This window comes from Pecten maximus, chromosome 3 (genome assembly GCF_902652985.1).
Source record: "Pecten maximus chromosome 3, xPecMax1.1, whole genome shotgun sequence".
NCBI classification, from domain to species: domain Eukaryota; kingdom Metazoa; phylum Mollusca; class Bivalvia; order Pectinida; family Pectinidae; genus Pecten; species Pecten maximus.
In genome coordinates this window covers 27,312,562-27,339,150 of record NC_047017.1, presented here as the reverse complement: position 1 = coordinate 27,339,150, position 26,589 = coordinate 27,312,562, and the positions used below count along the sequence as shown (strand labels likewise).

At 38.1% G+C, this 26,589-nt stretch overlaps 1 protein-coding gene across 2 annotated transcripts in view; it reads left to right on the top strand.

The window, feature by feature from the left end:
• LOC117323767 (synaptotagmin-14-like) overlaps window positions 1-26,589 on the top strand; it is a 95,623-nt gene that overhangs the window by 23,476 nt on the left and 45,558 nt on the right. Inside the window, exon 1 of one of the 2 annotated variants that reach the window (XM_033879201.1) lies at window positions 22,117-22,880. The exons of the other annotated variant lie outside the window; for it this stretch is intronic. Coding sequence (XP_033735092.1) covers window positions 22,664-22,880 — 217 coding nt within the window. The 5' untranslated portion in view covers window positions 22,117-22,663. Of the gene's footprint in view, window positions 1-22,116; window positions 22,881-26,589 lie in introns of those variants that run through there. 2 annotated transcript variants of the gene reach the window in all.

Genomic DNA, 26,589 nt, shown 5'->3' with positions numbered 1-26,589 from the left:
TGTGAAAATGTTTGTCTCCATGTAGGGAGCCATGTAACCACATCAAAGTCCATGTAGGATACACAGGGTGGTTTGCTAAATGTTCACATCAGGTAAGTCGTTATCTGTCTTTCAGATTCTGGAGATTGAAATTAATTACATGGTGGTATAACTAATTAATCACAGAATTTATATTACAGCAATATCATTGTATGAATGGATGGTAGCTAAGTTACTGTCTGTTGTTATGATAGTCCGCTGCATGGTTCCATGTCTGGGATGTAAACAGTGTGACTCCTGTATGAGGGAAGTGTCGTTCTAAGGGAGGTAACTCATTGTTGTAGCAGTGTTGTCAGACAGGTTTTCCTTACTGACATTTAAAGTGTAATCAGCTTCCCACACACTACACATGAGATTAGTTATGCTTTTGTGAATTACAATTACTGGTATTATATAATTAGGTACTAATGGATTTTCAGCCAGTATTCCTGTAGCAGACAAATAATCAATACATCTGCCTAAAGGTATTACGTTGTGCCTTGTTGTAATTGTCCAACACCAGTAATGTACAGTCTATACAGTATAGTTATTGTGACCAAGAACAGATGATAAAAAAATCTGTCTGATATCTTCAAAACAGTTTAGGGAGTGTGATGTTTATATACAGCTAGTACACACTGTTGTGAGACTTGTCCATGATACTATCCATGATAACGTGTCTTCGCTAGAATCGGTCTCCAGTACTATACCACACCCTACCACACTCTGGGCTGTCGTGTCTAAGTTGTATGTGAGGGTTGACAAGTCTAGGAATCGGTCTCCAGTACTATGCCACACCCTACCACACTCTGGGCTGTCGTGTCTAAGTTGTATGTGATGGTTGACAAATCTAGGAATCGGTCTCCAGTACTATACCACACCCTACCACACTCTGGGCTGTCGTGTCTAAGTTGTATGTAATGGTTGATAAGTCTAGGTATCGGTCTCCAGTACTATACCACACCCTACCACACTCTGGGCTGTCGTGTCTAAGTTGTATGTGAGGGCTGACAACTTAAGTCTACGAGTAGTAGTGTTCCCAACCTTTAGTGCTACACCACACCTCGGGCTGCCTTGACTATAATTAGTTATATATATCCCACACCTCTGACTGCCTTGACTATAAGTTAGTTATAAATATCCCACACCTCGGGCTGCCTTTACTATAAGTTAGTTATATATATACCACACCTCAGGCTGCCATGACTAAGTTAATTATATACTGTAAAAGTGGATATTTTCGCGTGTGGAAATTTTCGCTTAGCCAGCTTCCAAAGTGTTCGCGGTGTGGATATTTTCGTGCCGTCAAGATATTTTTGCGCTAACTTGTATCTTTTATATTTAGTATTTTTATGTGTTAATATATTCGCGTGTGGAAATTTTCGCGGAGATTTACTGATAGCGAAATAAGCGAAAATTTCCACACCGCGAATATTTCCACTTTTACAGTATATATACCACACCTCAGGCTGCCATGACTAAGTTAGTTATATATATATATATATACCACCCCTCCGGCTGCCATGACTAAGTTAGTTATATATATATATATATACCACACCTCAGACTGCCATGACTAAGTAAGTTATATATATACCACACCTCAGGCTGCCATGACTAAGTAAGTTATATATATATACCACACCTCAGGCTGCCATGACTAAGTAAGTTATATATATATACCACACCTCAGGCTGCCATGACTAAGTAAGTTATATATATACCACACCTCTGACTGCCATGACTAAGTAAGTTATATATATATACCACACCTCAGGCTGCCATGACTAAGTAAGTTATATATATACCACACCTCAGACTGCCATGACTAAGTAAGTTATATATATACCACACCTCAGGCTGCCATGACTAAGTAAGTTATATATATATACCACACCTCAGACTGCCATGACTAAGTAAGTTATATATATATACCACACCTCAGGCTGCCATGACTAAGTAAGTTATATATATATACCACACCTCAGGCTGCCTTGACTAAGTAAGTTATATATATACCACACCTCAGGCTGCCATGACTAAGTTAGTTATATATATATACCACACCTCAGGCTGCCATGACTAAGTAAGTTATACATATATACCACACCTCTGGCTGCCATGACTAAGTAAGTTATATATATACCACACCTCTGACTGCCATGACTAAGTAAGTTATATATATATACCACACCTCAGACTGCCATGACTAAGTAAGTTATATATATACTACACCTCAGACTGCCATGACTAAGTAAGTTATATATATACCACCCCTCTGACTGCCATGACTAAGTAAGTTATATATATATACCACACCTCAGACTGCCATGACTAAGTAAGTTATACATATATACCACACCTCTGACTGCCATGACTAAGTAAGTTATATATATATACTACACCTCAGGCTACTGTGACTAAGTAAGTTATATATATACCACACCTCAGGCTGCCATGACTAAGTTAGTTATATATATATACCACACCTCAGGCTGCCATGACTAAGTAAGTTATATATATACCACACCTCAGGCTGCCTTGACTAAGTAAGTTATACATATATACCACACCTCTGACTGCCATGACTAAGTAAGTTATATATATATACCACACCTCAGGCTGCCATGACTAAGTAAGTTATATATATATACCACACCTCTGACTGCCATGACTAAGTAAGTTATATATATACCACACCTCTGACTGCCTTGACTAAGTAAGTTATATATATATACCACACCTCAGGCTGCCATGACTAAGTAAGTTATATATATATACCACACCTCAGGCTGCCATGACTAAGTAAGTTATACATATATACCACACCTCAGGCTGCCATGACTAAGTTAGTTATATATATATATATATACCACACCTCAGACTGCCATGACTAAGTTAGTTATATATATATATATATACCACACCTCAGGCTGCCATGACTAAGTAAGTTATATATATACCACACCTCAGGCTACTGTGACTAAGTAAGTTATATATATATACCACCCCTCAGGCTGCCATGACTAAGTAAGTTATATATATATACCACACCTCAGGCTACTGTGACTACGTAAGTTATATATATATACCACACCTCAGGCTGCCATGACTAAGTAAGTTATATATATATATATATACCACGACTCAGGCTGCCATGACTAAGTTAGTTATATATATATACCACACCTCAGACTGCCATGACTAAGTAAGTTATATATATATACCACACCTCAGGCTGCCATGACTAAGTAAGTTATATATATATATACCACACCACAGGCTGCCATGACTAAATTAGTTATATATATCGCACACCTCTGACTGCCTTGACTAAGTAAGTTATATATATATATATATACCACACCTCAGGCTGCCATGACTAAGTAAGTTATATATATATACCACACCTCAGGCTGCCATGACTAAGTAAGTTATACATATATACCACACCTCAGGCTGCCATGACTAAGTAAGTTATATATATATATATATACCACACCTCTGACTGCCTTGACTAAGTAAGTTATATATATATATATATACCACACCTCAGACTGCCATGACTAAGTAAGTTATATATATACCACACCTCAGGCTGCCATGACTAAGTAAGTTATACATATATACCACACCTCAGGCTGCCATGACTAAGTAAGTTATATATATACCACACCTCAGGCTGCCATGACTAAGTAAGTTATATATATACCACACCTCAGGCTGCCATGACTAAGTAAGTTATATATATACCACACCTCAGGCTGCCATGACTAAGTAAGTTATATATATACCACACCTCAGGCTGCCATGACTAAGTAAGTTATATACATCCCACACCTCAGGCTGCCATGACTAAGTAAGTTATACATATATACCACACCTCAGGCTGCCATGACTAAGTAAGTTATATATATACCACACCTCAGGCTGCCATGACTAAGTAAGTTATACATATATACCACACCTCAGGCTGCCATGACTAAGTAAGTTATATATATACCACACCTCAGGCTGCCATGACTAAGTAAGTTATATATATATACCACACCTCAGGCTGCCATGACTAAGTAAGTTATATATATACCACACCTCAGGCTGCCATGACTAAGTAAGTTATATATATACCACACCTCAGGCTGCCATGACTAAGTTAGTTATATATATATACCACACCTCAGGCTGCCATGACTAAGTAAGTTATATATATATACCACACCTCAGGCTGCCATGACTAAGTTAGTTATATATATATACCACACCTCAGGCTGCCATGACTAAGTTAGTTATATATATATATATATACCACACCTCAGGCTGCCATGACTAAGTAAGTTATACATATATACCACACCTCAGGCTGCCATGACTAAGTTAGTTATATATATATACCACACCTCAGGCTGCCATGACTAAGTTAGTTATATATATATATATATACCACACCTCAGGCTGCCATGACTAAGTAAGTTATATATATATACCACCCCTCCGGCTGCCATGACTAAGTAAGTTATATATATATACCACACCTCTGACTGCCATGACTAAGTAAGTTATATATCTACCACACCTCAGGCTGCCTTGACTGTAAGTTAGTTATATATATACCACACCTCAGGCTGCCATGACTAAATTAGTTATATATATCGCACACCTCTGACTGCCTTGACTAAGTAAGTTATATATATATATATACCACACCTCAGGCTGCCATGACTAAGTAAGTTATACATATATACCACACCTCAGGCTGCCATGACTAAGTAAGTTATATATCTACCACACCTCAGGCTGCCTTGACTGTAAGTTAGTTATATATATATACCACACCTCAGGCTGCCATGACTAAGTTAGTTATATATATATACCACACCTCAGGCTGCCATGACTAAGTAAGTTATATATATATACCACACCTCAGGCTGCCATGACTAAGTAAGTTATATATATACCACACCTCAGGCTGCCATGACTAAGTAAGTTATATATATATACCACACCTCAGGCTGCCATGACTAAGTAAGTTATATATATACCACACCTCAGGCTGCCATGACTAAGTAAGTTATATATATACCACACCTCAGGCTGCCATGACTAAGTTAGTTATATATATATACCACACCTCAGGCTGCCATGACTAAGTAAGTTATATATATACCACACCTCAGGCTGCCATGACTAAGTAAGTTATATATATACCACACCTCAGGCTGCCATGACTAAGTTAGTTATATATATATACCACACCTCAGGCTGCCATGACTAAGTAAGTTATATATATACCACACCTCAGGCTGCCTTGACTGTAAGTTAGTTATATATATACCACACCTCAGGCTGCCATGACTAAGTAAGTTATATATATATACCACACCTCAGGCTGCCATGACTAAGTAAGTTATATATCTACCAAACCTCAGGCTGCCTTGACTGTAAGTTAGTTATATATATCGCACACCTCTGACTGCCTTGACTAAGTAAGTTATATATATATATATATACCACACCTCAGGCTGCCATGACTAAGTAAGTTATATATATACCACACCTCAGGCTGCCATGACTAAGTAAGTTATATATATATACCACACCTCAGGCTGCCATGACTAAGTAAGTTATATATCTACCACACCTCAGGCTGCCTTGACTGTAAGTTAGTTATATATATACCACACCTCAGGCTGCCATGACTAAATTAGTTATATATATCGCACACCTCTGACTGCCTTGACTAAGTTAGTTATATATATACCACACCTCAGGCTACTGTGACTAAGTAAGTTATATATATACTACACCTCAGACTGCCATGACTAAGTAAGTTATATATATACCACACCTCAGGCTGCCTTGACTGTAAGTTAGTTATATATATACCACACCTCAGGCTGTCATGACTAAGTAAGTTATATATATACCACACCTCAGGCTGCCTTGACTAAGTAAGTTATATATATATACCACACCTCAGGCTGCCATGACTAAGTAAGTTATATATCTACCACACCTCAGGCTGCCTTGACTGTAAGTTAGTTATATATATACCACACCTCAGGCTGCCATGACTAAGTAAGTTATATATATACCACCCCTCAGGCTGCCATGACTAAGTTAGTTATATATATACCACACCTCAGGCTGCCATGACTAAGTTAGTTATATATATACCACACCTCAGGCTGCCATGACTAAGTAAGTTATACATATATACTACACCTCAGACTGCCATGACTAAGTTAGTTATATATATACCACCCCTCAGGCTGCCATGACTAAGTTAGTTATATATATACCACACCTCAGGCTGCCATGACTAAGTTAGTTATATATATACCACACCTCAGGCTGCCATGACTAAGTAAGTTATACATATATACTACACCTCAGACTGCCATGACTAAGTTAGTTATATATATACCACACCTCAGGCTGCCATGACTAAGTAAGTTATACATATATACTACACCTCAGACTGCCATGACTAAGTTAGTTATATATATACCACACCTCAGGCTGCCATGACTAAGTAAGTTATACATATATACCACACCTCAGGCTGCCATGACTAAGTAAGTTATATATATATACCACACCTCGGGCTGCCATGACTAAGTAAGTTATACATATATACTACACCTCAGACTGCCATGACTATAAGTAAGTTATATATATATACCACACCTCGGGCTGCCATGACTAAGTTAGTTATATATATATATACCACACCTCAGGCTGCCATGACTAAGTTAGTTATATATATATACCACACCTCAGGCTGCCATGACTATAAGTAAGTTATATATATATACCACACCTCAGGCTGCCATGACTAAGTAAGTTATACATATATACCACACCTCGGGCTGCCATGACTAAATAAGTTATATATATATACCACACCTCGGGCTGCCATGACTAAGTAAGTTATATATATATACCACACCTCAGGCTGCCATGACTATAAGTAAGTTATATATATATACCACACCTCAGGCTGCCATGACTAAGTAAGTTATACATATATACCACACCTCGGGCTGCCATGACTAAATAAGTTATATATATATACCACACCTCGGGCTGCCATGACTAAGTAAGTTATATATATATACCACACCTCGGGCTGCCATGACTATAAGTAAGTTATATATATATACCACACCTCGGGCTGCCATGACTAAGTAAGTTATATATATACCACACCTCAGGCTGCCATGACTAAGTTAGTTATATATATATATACCACACCTCAGGCTGCCATGACTAAGTAAGTTATATATCTACCACACCTCAGGCTGCCATGACTAAGTTAGTTATATATATATATACCACACCTCAGGCTGCCATGACTAAGTAAGTTATATATATACCACACCTCAGGCTGCCATGACTAAGTAAGTTATATATATATATATATACCACACCTCAGGCTGCCATGACTAAGTTAGTTATATATATATATACCACACCTCAGGCTGCCATGACTAAGTAAGTTATATATATCTACCACACCTCAGGCTGCCATGACTAAGTAAGTTATATATATCTACCACACCTCAGGCTGCCATGACTATAAGTAAGTTATATATATATACCACACCTCGGGCTGCCATGACTAAGTAAGTTATATATATACCACACCTCAGGCTGCCATGACTAAGTTAGTTATATATATATATACCACACCTCAGGCTGCCATGACTAAGTAAGTTATATATCTACCACACCTCAGGCTGCCATGACTAAGTAAGTTATATATATACCACACCTCAGGCTGCCATGACTAAGTAAGTTATATATATACCACACCTCAGGCTGCCATGACTAAGTAAGTTATATATATACCACACCTCAGGCTGCCATGACTAAGTAAGTTATATATATACCACACCTCAGGCTGCCATGACTAAGTAAGTTATATATATACCACACCTCAGGCTGCCATGACTAAGTAAGTTATATATATACCACACCTCAGGCTGCCATGACTAAGTAAGTTATATATATACCACACCTCAGGCTGCCATGACTAAGTAAGTTATATATATACCACACCTCAGGCTGCCATGACTAAGTAAGTTATATATATACCACACCTCAGGCTGCCATGACTAAGTAAGTTATATATATACCACACCTCAGGCTGCCATGACTAAGTAAGTTATATATATACCACACCTCAGGCTGCCTTGACTAAGTAAGTTATATATATACCACACCTCAGGCTGCCATGACTAAGTAAGTTGTATATATACCACACCTCAGGCTGCCTTGACTGTAAGTTAGTTATATATATACCACACCTCAGGCTGCCATGACTAAGTTAGTTATATATATATACATATACCACACCTCAGGCTGCCATGACAAAGTAAGTTGTATATATACCACACCTCAGGCTGCCTTGACTGTAAGTTAGTTATATACAGTGGAACTTCGTTAACTCGAACTCGGATAACTCGAATACCCCGCTTAACTCGAAGTACCTCGCCGGTCCCGGCCGAATTCTCTCTTTATCTTAGTAAAAAAAACTCGGATAATTCGAATTCGGATAACTCGAAAAACTCGGATAATACGAAGTAAACTTTGGTCCCAACAATAAAAATCCTACTTGAAATGTTCGAATAACTCGAAGTATAATTTTCGTCGATCGGTGGCAAACGCCGACATTTTTTAAGAGCTAAATTCCGTTTGTAATACTGAACATATCGGCACTACTAACCTACATGCTATTATAAGTGTTTCATAAATTCATAAAAGAAATTGTCGGTTGAATCTTATAACAACAAGTCTTGGTGATAAAAAGTACTGCTTTACTTACATCAGGTAATTTCCCAAGGCGGTCGCCGATATCAGTACACACGATAGTCAACAACTCATCTACCCGTTCGCTCAAGCGGAACTAATCTCTGACACACCGGTAGATCTACCCGGCTGATGTTTTTACAGGTGTAGAAATGGGTGACACAGTCACCGGCGCCTATTAAATCTTTAAACTGCTGAAACAATAGCGTAATTACTGCCGAGGTGTTCAGAGTACAACTGTAACGGTCAGTGCTGTCTATTAAATCGGATAAAACGCCAACTCAGTTACAGTAACATTTTATACGCACATGCGCAGCCCAACTTCCGGTGCTAGTACACATGGAAATGGCGTGGTTATCAATAAAAAGTAAGTAGGCCGATCAAACAGTATTTTATATATGTCCAATAAAAGGTAATGGTTCTGTTACGTTTTGTATGCAATCTGTGTTAAACTTAAACGGTTATTTGTTTTGACATTAATAAATTGTTATTTTGTCGAATTCCGTTTTAACGTTTACCTTTTGCAAACATGACTTGCACATCAGATCGTTATTGAAGTGACTAAGTGAAAGAAACTTTATCGTGACTGTATATCGGCAAAACTACACCAAATTACAAGTGACATAACAAACATTACATATATATTTACATGTATTGACCAGTCTTCACACTAAACTGATGAGCGACAGAGCGAAGTTATAATGTTTATATAATATTGACAAATATTGACCAAACTTTTCACCAAAAACGATAACTCGCTTAATTCGAACACTCGGATAACTCGAAGTTTTTTCGTGGTCCCGTCGACTTCGAGTTAACGAAGTTCCACTGTATATACCACACCTCAGGCTGCCATGACTAAGTAACTTATATATATATATACCACACCTCAGGCTGCCATGACTAAGTTAGTTATATATATATACCACACCTCAGGCTGCCATGACTAAGTTAGTTATATATATACCACACCTCAGACTGCCATGACTAAGTTAGTTATATATATATACCACACCTCAGGCTGCCATGACTAAGTAAGTTATATATATATACCACACCTCAGGCTACTGTGACTAAGTTAGTTATATATATACCACACCTCAGGCTACTGTGACTAAGTTAGTTATATATATACCACACCTCAGGCTACTGTGACTAAGTAAGTTATATATATACCACACCTCAGACTGCCATGACTAAGTAACTTATATATATACCACACCTCAGGCTGCCATGACTAAGTAACTTATATATATATATACCACACCTCAGGCTGCCATGACTAAGTAAGTTATATATATACCACACCTCGGGCTGTCATGACTAAGTTAATTATACATATATACCACACCTCAGGCTGCCATGACTAAGTAAGTTATATATATATATATATACCACACCTCAGGCTGCCATGACTAAGTAAGTTATACATATATACCACACCTCAGGCTGCCATGACTAAGTAAGTTATATATATACCACACCTCGGGCTGCCATGACTAAGTAAGTTATATATATACCACACCTCAGGCTACTGTGACTAAGTAAGTTATATATATACCACCCCTCAGGCTGCCATGACTAAGTAAGTTATATATATATATATATACCACACCTCAGGCTGCCATGATTAGTAAGTTATATATATACCACACCTCAGGCTACTGTGACTAAGTAAGTTATATATATACCACCCCTCAGGCTGCCATGACTAAGTAAGTTATATATATATATATATACCACACCTCAGACTGCCATGACTAAGTTAGTTATATATATACCACACCTCCGGCTGCCATGACTAAGTAAGTTATATATATACCACACCTCAGGCTACTGTGACTAAGTAAGTTATATATATACCACCCCTCAGGCTGCCATGACTAAGTTAGTTATATATATATATACCACACCTCAGGCTGCCATGACTAAGTAAGTTATATATATACCACCCCTCAGGCTGCCATGACTAAGTTAGTTATATATATATATACCACACCTCAGGCTGCCATGACTAAGTAAGTTATATATATACCACACCTCAGGCTACTGTGACTAAGTTAGTTATATATATATATACCACACCTCAGGCTGCCATGACTAAGTAAGTTATATATATACCACACCTCAGGCTGCCATGACTAAGTAAGTTATATATATACCACACCTCAGGCTGCCATGACTAAGTTAGTTATATATATATATATACCACACCTCAGGCTGCCATGACTAAGTAAGTTATATATATACCACACCTCAGGCTACTGTGACTAAGTAAGTTATATATATACCACACCTCAGGCTGCCATGACTAAGTTAGTTATATATATACCACACCTCAGGCTGCCATGACTAAGTTAGTTATATATATATATACCACACCTCAGGCTGCCATGACTAAGTAAGTTATATATATACCACACCTCAGGCTGCCATGACTAAGTAAGTTATATATATACCACACTTCAGGCTGCCATGACTAAGTTAGTTATATATATATACCACACTTCAGGCTGCCATGACTAAGTAAGTTATATATATACCACACCTCAGGCTGCCATGACTAAGTTAGTTATATATATATACCACACCTCAGGCTGCCATGACTAAGTAAGTTATATATATACCACACCTCAGGCTGCCATGACTAAGTTAGTTATATATATATACCACACCTCAGGCTGCCATGACTAAGTAAGTTATATATATACCACACCTCAGGCTGCCATGACTAAGTAAGTTATATATATACCACACCTCAGGCTGCCATGACTAAGTAAGTTATATATATACCACACCTCAGGCTGCCATGACTAAGTTAGTTATATATATACTACACCTCAGGCTGCTGTGACTTAAATGTGAGGGTTGACAAGTCTTGGGAGTTATATCCCAACATCCAGTACTATACCACACCTCAGGGACATGTAGGTTCATTGATGATTCCACCAGTGCTAATGGTGTTAATAATTGATGCACATATGCAACAGTCAGTCTCTGTAATGAATGGAGCCAGACCTTTCTAGTCATGTGACCTTTCCTTTTGTCATGTGATCTTTGTCAATTACTCCTATTAATCAGATCTCTTTTTTTCTAGTCACTTAGCAACCAATGAGTTTGTGATTGGTTTAGATGATTACATGTCTTGTAAAATCAACAATTGATACCAGTTTATACCCAGGAATATTTCGATCAATTACATCATATTAAAACTTGATATCAGTTTATACCCAGGAATAATTTGATCAATTACATCATATTAAAACTTGATATCAGTTTATACCCAGGAATATTTCGATCAATTACATCATATTAAAGCTTGATATCAGTTTATACCCAGGAATATTTTGATCAATTACATCATATTAAAACTGTCACATACCTTAAACATCCTCTTTCTACTGAAAATGTATTTTGTATCAGATTTTCATGAAATTACAAGTTGTTGTTTTGGTATACGTAGTTTATTACCGTATATTATGTTCATAATTTTCAATTAGAGTTAATTGCCTGAAGTAAAGGGATATGTATCTAGTTCCTGATATGAAGGGATTTGTATCTAGTTCCTAGCATGATACTGCAGTGACACACAGACTATTGCGGGTGTTACAGAGAGGAAATGCTGACATGACACATGTGACACACAGAATATTGTGTGGTGTTACAGAGAGGAAATGCTGACATGATACTGTGTGACACAGAATATTGTGTGGTGTTACAGAGAGGAAATACTGACATGATACTGTGTGACACAGAATATTGTGTGGTGTTACAGAGAGGAAATACTGACATGATACTGTGTGACACAGAATATTGTGTGGTGTTACAGAGAGGAAATGCTGACATGATACTGTGTGACACAGAATATTGTGTGGTGTTACAGAGAGGAAATGCTGACATGATACTGTGGGACACACAGAATATTGTGTGGTGTTACAGAGAGGAAATACTGACATGATACTGTGTGGTGTTACAGAGAGGAAATGCTGACATGATATTGTGTGACACACAGAATATTGTGTGGTGTTACAGAGAGGAAATGCTGACATGATATTGTGTGACACACAGAATATTGTGTGGTGTTACAGAGAGGAAATGCTGACATGATACTGTGTGACACACAGAATATTGTGTGGTGTTATAGAGAGGAAATACTGACATGATACTGTGTGACACACAGAATATTGTGTGGTGTTACAGAGAGAAATGCTGACATGATTCTGTGTGCCACACAGAATATTGCGTTGTGTTATAGAGAGGAAATACTGACATGATACTGTGTGGTGTTACAGAGAGGAAATGCTGACATGATATTGTGTGACACACAGAATATTGTGTGGTGTTACAGAGAGGAAATACTGACATGATACTGTGTGACACACAGAATATTGTGTGGTGTTACAGAGAGGAAATACTGACATGATACTGTGTGACACAGAATATTGTGTGGTGTTATAGAGAGGAAATACTGACATGATACTGTGTGACACACAGAATATTGTGTGGTGTTACAGAGAGGAAATACTGACATGATACTGTGTGACACACAGAATATTGTGTGGTGTTTTAGAGAGGAAATACTGACATGATACTGTGTGACACACAGAATATTGTGTGGTGTTACAGAGAGAAATGCTGACATGATTCTGTGTGCCACACAGAATATTGCGTTGTGTTACAGAGAGGAAAAACTGACATGATACTGTGTGGTGTTACAGAGAGGAAATACTGACATGATATTGTGTGACACGCAGAATATTGTGTGGTGTTACAGAGAGAAATACTGACATGATACTGTGTGACACAGAATATTGTGTTGTGTTACAGAGAGAAATACTGACATGATACTGTGTAACACAGAATATTGTGTGGTGTTACAGAGAGAAATGCTGGCATGATACTGTGTAACACAGAATATTGTGTGGTGTTACAGAGAGGAAATGCTGACATGATACTGTGTGACACAGAATATTGTGTGGTGTTACAGAGAGGAAATGCTGACATTATACTGTGTGACACACAGAATATTGTGTGGTGTTACAGAGAGGAAATACTGACATGATACTGTGTGACACACAGAATATTGTGTGGTGTTACAGAGAGGAAATACTGACATGATACTGTGTGACACAGAATATTGTGTGGTGTTACAGAGAGAAATGCTGACATGATACTGTGTGACACACAGAATATTGTGTGGTGTTACAGAGAGGAAATGCTGACATGATACTGTGTAACACACAGAATATTGTGTGGTGTTACAGAGAGGAAATGCTGACATGATACTGTGACACACAGAATATTGTGTGGTGTTACAGAGAGAAATGCTGACATGATACTGTGTGACACACAGAATATTGTGTGGTGTTACAGAGAGGAAATGCTGACATGATACTGTGTAACACACAGAATATTGTGTGGTGTTACAGAGAGGAAATGCTGACATGATACTGTGTGACACACAGAATATTGTGTGGTGTTACAGAGAGGAAATACTGACATGATATATACTGTGTGACACACAGAATATTTAGTGGTGTTATAGAGAAGAAATGCTGACATGATACTGTGTGACACAGAATATTGTGTGGTGTTACAGAGAGGAAATGCTGACATGTTACTGTGTAACACACAGAATATTGTGTGGTGTTACAGAGAGGAAATACTGATATGATACTGTGTGACACAGAATATTGTGTGGTGTTACAGAGAGGAAATGCTGACATGACACATATGTGACACACAGAATATTGTGTTGTGTTACAGAGAGGAAATGCTGACATGATACTGTGTGACACACAGAATGTTGTGTGGTGTTACAGAGAGGAAATGCTGACATGATACTGTGTGGTGTTACAGAGAGGAAATACTGACATGATATTGTGTGACACACAGAATATTGTGTGGTGTTACAAATAGGAAATACTTACATGATACTGTGTGACACAGAATATTGTGTGGTGTTTTAGAGAGGAAATACTGACATGATACTGTGTGGTGTTATAGAGAAGAAATGCTGACATGATACTGTGTGACACAGAATATTGTGTGGTGTTACAGAGAGGAAATGCTGACATGTTACTGTGTAACACACAGAATATTGTGTGGTGTTACAGAGAGGAAATACTGACATGATACTGTGTGACACACAGAATATTGTATGGTGTTACAGAGAGGAAATGCTGATATGATATTGTGTAACACAGAATATTGTGTGGTGTTATAGAGAGAAATGCTGACATGATACTGTGTGACACACAGAATATTGTGTGGTGTTACAGAGAGGAAATGCTGACATGATACTGTGTGGTGTTACAGAGAGGAAATGCTGACATGATACTGTGTGACACACAGAATATTGTGTGGTGTTACAGAGAGGAAATGCTGACATGATACTATGTGACACACAGAATATTTTGTGGTGTTACAGAGAGGAAATGCTGACATGACACATGTGACACACAGAATATTGTGTGGTGTTACAGAGAGGAAATGCTGACATGATACTGTGTGACACACAGAATATTGTGTGGTGTTACAGAGAGAAAATGCTGACATGATACTGTGTTACACACAGAATATTGTGTGGTGTTACAGAGAGAAATGCTGACATGATACTGTGTGACACACAGAATATTGTGTGGTGTTACAGAGAGAAATGCTGACATGACAGTGTGTTTTGGGTGTGATAGTTGACTTTGTCTGATGTAAACTGTTCTGTTTATACCAAGTTTTATTCTCTAGGGGACTAGTCTACAAAAATTACAAAATGTCAGGCTGACTCAGCACCTGCTTGCTGTAACATATATCATTCTAGGCATATCTTAGAGCTGTGATATACAGACCTATCTCAGAGCTGTGATATACAGACCTATCTCAGAGCTCTTGATATACAGACCTATCTCACAGCTGTGATATACAGACCTATCTCAGAGCTCTTGATCTTGATATACAGGCCTATTTCAAAGCTTTGATATACAGCACTAGATTTTATCAGTAATCTAAGCCTTTCTATCAACACCAAAATACAGCATTAGACTCGGTATTTATCATATACAGCATTAGACTCGGTATTTATCATATACAGCATTAGACACAGTATTTATCATATACAGCATTAGACTCAGTATTTATCATATACAGCATTAGACTTAGTATTTATCATATACAGCATTAGACTCGGTATTTATCATATACAGCATTAGACTCTGTATTTATCATATACAGCATTAGACTCTGTATTTATCATATACAGCATTAGACTCAGTATTTATCATATACAGCATTAGACTCGGTATTTATCATATACAGCATTAGACTCTGTATTTATCATATACAGCATTAGACTCGGTATTTATCATATACAGCATTAGACTTAGTATTTATCATATACAGCATTAGACACAGTATTTATCATATACAGCATTAGACTCAGTATTTATCATATACAGCATTAGACTCAGTATTTATCATATACATGTACAGCATTAGACTCAGTATTTATCATATACAGCATTAGACACAGTATTTATCATATACAGCATTAGACTTAGTATTTATCATATACAGCATTAGACTCGGTATTTATCATATACAGCATTAGACTTAGTATTTATCATATACATGTACAGCATTAGACTCTGTATTTATCGTATACAACATTAGACTTAGTATTTATCATATACAGCATTAGACACAGTATTTATCATATACAGCATTAGACTCGGTATTTATCATATACAGCGTTAGACTCGGTAGTTATCATATACAGCATTAGACTCAGTATTTATCATATACAGCATTAGACTCAGTATTTATCATATACAGCATTAGACTCGGTATTTATCATATACAGCATTAGACTCGGTATTTATCATATACAGCGTTAGACACAGTATTTATCATATACAGCATTAAACTCGGTATTTATCATATACAGCGTTAGACTCGGTATTTATCATATACATGTACAGCATTAGACTCTGTATTTATCATATACAGCATTAGACACAGTATTTATCATATACAGCATTAGACTCAGTATTTATCGTATACAACATTAGACTTAGTATTTATCATATACAGCATTAGACACAGTATTTATCATATACAGCATTAGACTCGGTATTTATCATATACAGCGTTAGACTCGGTAGTTATCATATACAGCATTAGACTCAGTATTTATCATATACAGCATTAGACTCAGTATTTATCATATACAGCATTAGACTCAGTATTTATCATATACAGCATTAGACTCAGTATTTATCATATACAGCATTAGACTCAGTATTTATCATATACAGCGTTAGACTTGGTATTTATCATATATACAGCATAAGACTCAGTATTTATCATATACAGCATTAGACTCGGTATTTATCATATACAGCATTAGACTCGGTATTTATCATATACAGCGTTAGACACAGTATTTATCATATACAGCATTAAACTCGGTATTTATCATATACAGCGTTAGACTCGGTATTTATCATATACAGTGTTAGACTCGGTATTTATCATATACAGCATTAGACTTGGTATCATATATAACATTAGACTTAGTATTTATCATATACAGCATTAGACTAATTATTTACCATTATAAGGAGCATACCTTGATGAGAGTGAAGCAATGAATAAGATGGATATTCATTATCACCTGTCAAAAGAATGATGTAATTTTCAATAATTTTGAATTTTTCATGACAGAATGGATTGTAATGGCAGTTTCACCTTGGGATCATAGATGATGAGAATGGCTTCCTCTGCCCATTAGGACTAGATGAGTCCTGATTTAGAGGGATTGTAAACATCTACCATGTGTCTGTAGTTTTGTTGTGTTTGTACATGTGTGGATGTAAGTGTGTTGTGTTTAGGGTGACAGCCATGCTCAAAGTCACTATTATACAATGTTAGGTTTGATATCACAAAACAACCATAGATTTCTTGGTGTTTATTATCCTGATATTACTTTGAACCGGGGAATATATATATTAAGGTATTTATCTAACTGGTCATTTCCTTTCATTAGATGATTAGCTACATTTTGATTAATTAGCTCAGAGTCATGATCATAGAGAATCAATAGGTTGTTGTGTGGGTGATATATGTGGTATCAGACAGTGTTAGTAAAAACTATCATTATTGTAATATTGATTAACAATTCACATTCCACCATTTTGTATGAGAATTAGATCATGATTGTTGGTTAGTCCTGAAGTTCACTGTGACCAACTGTTTGATTCTAGTTTCCCTCTTCCATCCACCAACATGACACACCCAAGCCTCTGTATTTTTGGATGTGCGATATTCCTCAGCTTGGTGTACAAGATCAGCATCAAATGCCAAGTTAGCTCAAGGCTTATCACGATGCCATTTATATGAATTCTCATGCATGTTTTACCAATGATTGGCATGCAATAGAATTCTTAAAAAAAGAAGTCTTTTAAAGGTAGCATCTTTCCACATTCAGGGGTTGATGTCTTCATGTAAATGAGTGTGAAAATATGTACATCTAATTAAGGCTGACAACAGCCACAATATCAAAGTGAAATTCCTAAGAATTAAACAGGATACCATCTTTAAAAAATCTCTTTCCTGTTCTGATTTGTAATGATTTCCAAATCACTGGTCAGACCTAAATACACAGTGTTACTGAAGAGTTAGATGTAGTTACCCTGTGTTACTGAGGAGTCCGACCTAGTTACCCTGTGTTACTAAGGAGTCCGACCTAGTTACCCTGTGTTACTGAGGAGTCCGACCTAGTTACCCGGTGTTACTGAGGAGTCTGACCTAGTTACCCAGTGTTACTGAGGAGTCGGACCTAGTTACCCTGTGTTACTGAGGAGTCGGACCTAGTTACCCTGTGTTACTGAGGAGTCCGACCTAGTTACCCTGTGTTACTGAGGAGTCAGACCTAGTTACCCTGTGTTACTGAGGAGTCCAACCTAGTTACCCAGTGTTACTGAGGAGTCCGACCTAGTTACCCTGTGTTACTGAGGAGTCGGACCTAGTTACCCAGTGTTACTGAGGAGTCGGACCTAGTTACCCTGTGTTACTGAGGAGTCGGACCTAGTTACCCTGTGTTACTGAGGAGTCAGACCTAGTTACCATGTGTAACTGAGGGTCACACCCTGAGTTATTGCCCTGTGCTACTGAGAGTCACACCCTGAGGTTTTGCCTTGTGTTACTGAGAGTCAAACCCTGAAATGTTGCCCTGTGTTACTGAGAGTCAAACCCTGAGATGTTGCCCTGTGTTACTGAGAGCCACACCCTGAGTTGTTGCCCTGTGTTACTGAGAGTCAAACCCTGAGATGTTGCCCTGTGTTACTGAGAGTCACACCCTGAGTTATTGCCCTGTGTTACTGAGAGTCACACCCTGAGTTGTTGCCCTGTGTTACTGATAGCCACACCCTGAGTTACTGCCCTGTGTTACTGAGAGTCAAACTCTGAGATGTTGCCTTGTGTTACTGAGAGTCACACCTTGAGTTATTGCCCTGTGTTACTGAGAGTCACACCTTGAGTTACTGCCCTGTGTTACTGAGAGTCACACCTTGAGTTACTGCCCTGTGTTACTGAGAGTCAAACTCTGAGATGTTGCCCTGTGTTATTGAGTCACAGCCTGAGATGTTGCCCTGTGTTACTGAGAGTCATACCCTGAGTTATTGCCCTGTGTTACTGAGAGTCACACCCTGAGTTATTGCCCTGTGTTACTGAGAGTCAAACCCTGAGTTATTGCCCTGTGTTATTGAGAGTCACAACCCTGAGATGTTGCCCTGTGTTACTGAGAGTCACAACCCTGAGATGTTGCTCTGTGTTACTGAGAGTCACACCCTGAAATGTTGCCCTGTGTTACTGAGAGTCATACCCTGAGATGTTGCTCTGTGTTACTGAGAGTCACACCCTGAAATGTTGCCCTGTGTTACTGAGAGTCATACCCTGAGTTATTGCCCTGTGTTACTGAGAGCCTCACCCTGAGTTATTGCCCTGTGTTATTGAGAGTCGCACCCTGTGTTATTGCCCTGTGTTATTGAGAGCCAAGCACTGGTGGTTATTTTTCTTTCATGTAGCAATGTTACAGTGACAGCCATTTATTATCTGGGGACATGTTTATTTGATTGATTTTTTGTCTTTTAGTAGAGAGTTGTAGGTGAAGCTGTTTTTCTGTGTCACACAGAAGCTGACGAGGGTGTGTTTTCTACAAAATCTCTTTATTAGAATATCATGTGATCAGTCAACCCAGAACCTTAATATGTCAGAAATAACCTGTGTTTAGTGTAGTGGAGGGGTCCGGAATAACCTGTGTACAGTATAGTGGAGGGGTCCGGAATAACCTGTGTACAGTATAGTGGAGGGGTCCGGAATAACCTGTGTACAGTATAATGGTGGAGTAAGGAATTACCTGTGTACAGTATAGTGGAGGGGTCAGGAATTACCTGTGTATAGTGTAGTGGAGGGGTTAGGAATTACCTGTGTATAGTATACTGGTGGAGTTAGGAATTACCTGTGTACAGTAAAGTGGAGGGGTCAGGAATTACCTGTGTAGAGTATAGTGGAGGGGCCAGGAATTACCTGTGTACAGTATAGTGGAGGAGTTAGGAATTACCTGTGTACAGTATAGTGGAGGGGTCAGGAATTACCTGTGTAGAGTATAGTGGAGGGGCCAGGAATTACCTGTGTACAGTATAGTGGAGGGGTCAGGAATACCCTGTGTATAGTATAGTGGAGGGGCCAGGAATTACCTGTGTACAGTATAGTGGAGGGGTCAGGAATTACCTGTGTACAGTATAGTGGAGGAGTCGTGAATTACCTGTGTACGGTACTATATATATATATTTAGTGGAGGGGTCAGGAATTACCTGTGTATAGTATAGTGGAGGGGCCAGGAATTACCTGTGTATAGTATAGTGGAGGGGCCAGGAATTACCTGTGTACAGTATACTGGAGGGGTCAGGAATTACCTGTGTACAGTATAGTGGAGGAGTTAGGAATAACCTGTGTACAGTATAGTGGAGGAGTTAGGAATTACCTGTGTACAGTATAGTGGAGGAGTTAGGAATTACCTGTGTACAGTATAGTGGAGGAGTTAGGAATAACCTGTGGACAGTATAGTGGAGGAGTTGTGAATTACCTGTGTACAGTATAGTGGAGGGGCCAGGAATTACCTGTGTAGAGTATGGTGGAGGGGGTCAGGAATAACCTGTGTACAGTAAAGTGGAGGGGTCAGGAATTACCTGTGTATAGTACTATATATATATATAGTGGAGGAGTTAGGAATTACCTGTGTACAGTATAGTGGAGGAGTTAGGAATAACCTGTGTACAGTATAGTGGAGGAGTTGTGAATTACCTGTGTACAGTATAGTGGAGGGGTCAGGAATTACCTGTGTAGAGTATGGTGGAGGGGGTCAGGAATAACCTGTGTACAGTAAAGTGGAGGGGTCAGGAATTACCTGTGTATAGTACTATATATATATAGTGGAGGAGTTAGGAATTACCTGTGTACAGTATAGTGGAGGGGTCAGGAATTACCTGTGTAGAGTATGGTGGAGGGGGTCAGGAATAACCTGTGTACAGTAAAGTGGAGGGGTCAGGAATTACCTGTGTATAGTACTATATATATATATAGTGGAGGAGTTAGGAATTACCTGTGTACAATATAGTGAAGGGGTCAGGAATTACCTGTGTACAGTAAAGTGGAGGAGTCAGGAATTACCTGTGTGCAATATAGTGGAGGGGTCAGGAATTACCTGTGTACAGTAAAGTGGAGAAGTCAGGAATTACCTGTGTTCAGTATAGTGGAGGAGTCAGGAATTACCTATATATACAGTTTATATTGGAGGGGTCAGGAATTACCTATATACAGTATATAGTGGAGGAGTTAGGAATTACGTGTATTTCTGATTGAGTTCAGAATTACCAGATTACAGTACAGTGGTGGAGTTAGGAACTACGTGTATTTGTGGCGGAGTCAGGAATTACCAGAGTACAATACAGGAATGATCTGAGTTTAGTATTAAGTGGAGGAGTTATAGGAATCACCTTTAGTTTTGTAGAATCTGATCATGAGCAGTCCAGAAATGCTAGTTAACAGGCTAACGCTGTAACACTGATGAGGGTGTTAGATACTTGTAGATTGATCTGTTACAAACTTACACATGACGACGACCATGAAGTGCTGAATTATTAATATCAATCTTTCACATGTTGAGGAAAGTTGTAACATGGAAAAGGAGTTGCCTCCCCTGGGACAGTTTTCTTAGATGAAGTGTTTGTGACTTGTTCAGTGGAGCAGCGTGTTGCACACTGAGACTTGGGTCAGTGTTTACAATGGCTGTCTGTACACACAGTCATGCTTTGTCTTGGTAAATATTAATGTAACTATCGCCAGTACCACCCTGATAGTAGTAGTGCTGTGGCTGATCCTTTACACAGGCTGTAAGTGATTCTTGAGGGATCAATCTTAGCTGTGTGAAGCAGGTTTACTGCAATGTAACACATTTAGGCGGCTGGGTTTGACACTACAGACTGCCTGCTACTGAGGAGGACACACTGGGTTGACCATGCGTTTGTAATGTGGACTTCTGCCTTTCTCATAGCTTCATAGTGTTGTTGTTGGAAGAAATGTGACAATCTTCGCATTTCTGGAAATCTGTGTTCCGTGTACTGTTAGTGGGGACATTGAGTGGCGTGTGATCGTGAGTCCCTACTAGCAGGGGTTAGAGGGGATATGACAGGGGTCTGTGACAGACAGGCCCAATGAATGGTCCAGCATCTTCTCAGCAGTGTCAGATATACCCCCATGGCATGAAACACGTAACACAGACATGTTTACTCACAAACTCATGGACTTGGACATCACTAGGAAATCTCTGTCCTGCTGTGGATGTTTACCCCGCGATGACAGCCTGGACAGCCCCACCGAGACCACCAAGTGTAACTCTAAGGAGTTCAATGGTATCAAAAAAAAGGGAAAAGATTCAAAGAAGAAAAAGGAGAAACTTGGATCAAATAGCACGATTTCAGGGAAGATTGAAAGTGAAGGTAAAACAATTATTGTTATAATTATCGGTGCATTGTAATAATTACCATACTGATTGATGGTTCGTCATTATATATTTAGGTAGAAGTTTTTATTACCTAACTTCTACAGCCATTCTAGTAAATCATAGGTGGACAGATGAGGTGAATTTAAACCTCAGGTCAGGGGATCAGTGGATATTGGACTGGCAATGTGTATGTTCTTAGCTTTAAGATAAACAAACATAGGGTAGCATTAATAGAGGTATAGCTGGAGGAATAATGGGGCATGAACCAGTACAATGAACCAGTACAATGAACCAGTACAATATGTTCTACCATATCCCTGACCCACTTGCCATTCTGTCATCAGGCTTCACACAATAAACCCATGCTTCTGTAAAGGATACAATGACATTAAAGCTCCAGGATTCAGGAACATCACATATAAAATTTATTCTTTTGTATTCTTAATTGTGTTGAAAATGAAGATTTCCTATTAGTCAATTACATAGCATACTGTTAAAAAACATATGGTGCGTCTGTTGTACAAATATTTATATAGTAAAATTTGATACAACTGTCTGTCAGTGCTGAATGCACTGTCATTGGTGAAAATCTTTTACAAGGCTATGTGATATTTATTCCTAGCTACAAGGCTATGTGATATTTATTCCTAGCTACAAGGCTATGTGATATTTATTCCTAGCTACAAGGTTTATGAATATGAAAGGAGAGAAGGACTGAAATGTGAATTCTGAGCCAGCCATTAACAATATGTTTTCCTGACATTTTTTTTGACCCCTGAACTTAAACACAGTGGTGTATGCTGTTATACTGCTTTACACCACGGTGACAAAGGCTCGTGACAAAGGCTCGTAACAAAACATACGTGTCTGAACGCTTAGACTGTCTCCATTAGGTGGTTTTCGTTCTGTTGTCCTTCCACTTTATCTCTTCCTTTGTCATTATTTCAACTCTCACTCATCTCGATAGTGAATGGCTGAAGATTTCATAAAGGAACCTCTCCAATGATGTGATGATCATGACAAGATGTAATGTGAGGGCATTATGACAGATATTGTAATGTGAGGGCATAATGACAGATATTTGTGATTTGAGGGCATAAGGACAGATATTTGTAATATGAGGGCATAATGACAGATATTTGTAATGTGAGGGCATAATGACAGATATTTTTAATGTGAGGGCATAATGACAGATATTTTTAATGTGAGGGCATAATGACAGATATTTTTAATATGAGGGCATAATGACAGATATTTGTAATGTGAGGGCATAATGACATATTTAAATGTGAGGGCATAATGACAGATATTTGTGATGTAAGGGCATAATGACAGATATTTGTAATGTGAGGGCATAATGACAGATTTGTAATGTGAGGGCATAATGACAGATATTTGTGATGTAAGGGCATAATGACATATTTAAATGTGAGGGCATAATGACAGATATTTGTAATGTAAGGAATTCATGACAAGTATTTGATGTGAGGGCACATTGATAGATATCTGTGATTTCTAGTGCACAATGAAAAGTATTTGTATGGTCATGAATAAATGATGATAAATATTTATGATGTGAAGATATGATGACAAGTATTTGTGATGTGAGGGCACAACAACAGATATCTGTGATTTGAGGTCACAAGGACAGATATCTGTGATGTGAGGGCAGATATCTGATTTGAGGACACAATGACAGTTATCTATGTCTGTAATTTCATGGCACAATGACAGATATCTGTGATGTGAGGGCACAATGACAGATATCTGTGACTAGACTGCACATTGACAGATATCTGATGTGAGGGAACAATGGCAGATGTCTGTGATTTGAGGGCACAGTGACAAAGATTTGTGATTTGAGGGCACAATGACAGATATCTGTGATATGAGGGCACAATGACAAATGTCTGATTTATGGCATACTGAAAGATGTCTGTGATATGAGGGCACAATGACAGATGTCTGTGATACAAGGGCACAATGACAGATATCTGTGATTTGGGGTCACAAGGACAGATATCTGTGATGTGAGGGCACAATGACAGATATCCAGGGTTTTCAATAAAAGTATTTGTAAAAGGCTACAAATGAATAGTAGCAGGTATACATGTATCTGAGGATTACGATAATATGTTTTTAGACATTTTTTAAATAGTGAATTAAGTCATTTGAACTGGCCAAAACACCATTCTAACCGGTCAATTTGGCCGGCGACCGGTTCTAAATGAAAACACTGGATATCTGTGACTAGACTGCACATTGACAGATATCTGATGTGAGGGAACAATGGCAGATGTTTGTGATTTGAGGGCACAGTGACAAAGAATTGTGATTTGAGGGCACAATGACAGATATCTGTGATATGAGGGCACAATGACAAATGTCTGATTTATGGCATAATGAAAGATGTCTGTGATATGAGGGCACAATGACAGATATCTGTGATTTGAGGGCACAATGGCAGATATCTGTGATATGAGGGCACAATGACAGATATCTGTGATTGGAAGGCACAATGACAGATATCTGTGATTGGAGGGCACAATAAGATGTGAAGATATAATTACAAATATTTGTGATGTAGCTTGGGCATGATCATATATATATTTCCATTGCCACAGGATTAAAAACAAATATTACAACAGTTTACCTACTTTGATGTTACATGTTAGAAATGTGCTCAAATATTCTGTATAACCCAGATCTAGATATGCTGTACAAACTTTTCTTTTCATCAGCAACAGGACATGAGTACAATAACGACTCATTGGGCCTCTTGTTTTTTGGCATTTTTGCCTTGTCCTGAGATTCCCTCTTCCTCTCATGTTTCAACAGACCTTTTCAAAATTTGGTAGTATTTATTATCATTACATATGCACTAGACTTGTTCTTTTCACAGAAGCATTTCTATTCAATTGAATGTTATTGAACTTTTTATTTCATTGGTGGCATTTTAATCTTTTCTGAGGACTTTTAGTTTCCAACAGTGGCACTTGATGGGTTATCATGACATATAATTATGTATTTTATGAGACATTTGGATTGATTATTTATGCATTTTGATGCCAAAATTTACATCACTTTAGCATGGTATGCACCTTTGTTGTGCTACTAAATGTATTGTACATTATACATGTGCTCAGTTTTCCTGATTTTTTTTGTAAAAAAAGCTTAATGAAATTTGGGGACTTCAAGCCATAATGGATGCCATCCCCATGGGTCATTTTTAATTAGATATACCGGTAGTTTCGGTAGTTTCGATGCTTCACAAAAAAAAAATTTAGTCGTTAAAAAGATTCAGTTTGAGATAGAGTTAGATAACTAGTAAGAATTTGGAATGCTAATTCCATAGTTATGTACTGTGGAGATTTTCTGTATGAGGTGTGAACTCTAGGGAATGTTTCTGTGTGATTGGAATGTTAAGGTCTCTACTGACCATTGATCTAGGACAGACAGAATTTGGTGCCTCAGCCTTATGCATTGTGGCCTGGATTGCATTAGCTTTGTCATGGTGTAACCACTATCAGTCAATGTCATCCAACTAGTTGTACACTTACACTGTACATAGCAACATTATTTCTCTGCAGACTGCTTTCTCTTCAGTACTGAAGATGTCTTTCTCAAATTTCATGTGTAGGTTTCCCATTGTCCTTTGTTGTGCATATTGCATTTCGGTACCAATCAGAAAAGAACATGGCTTA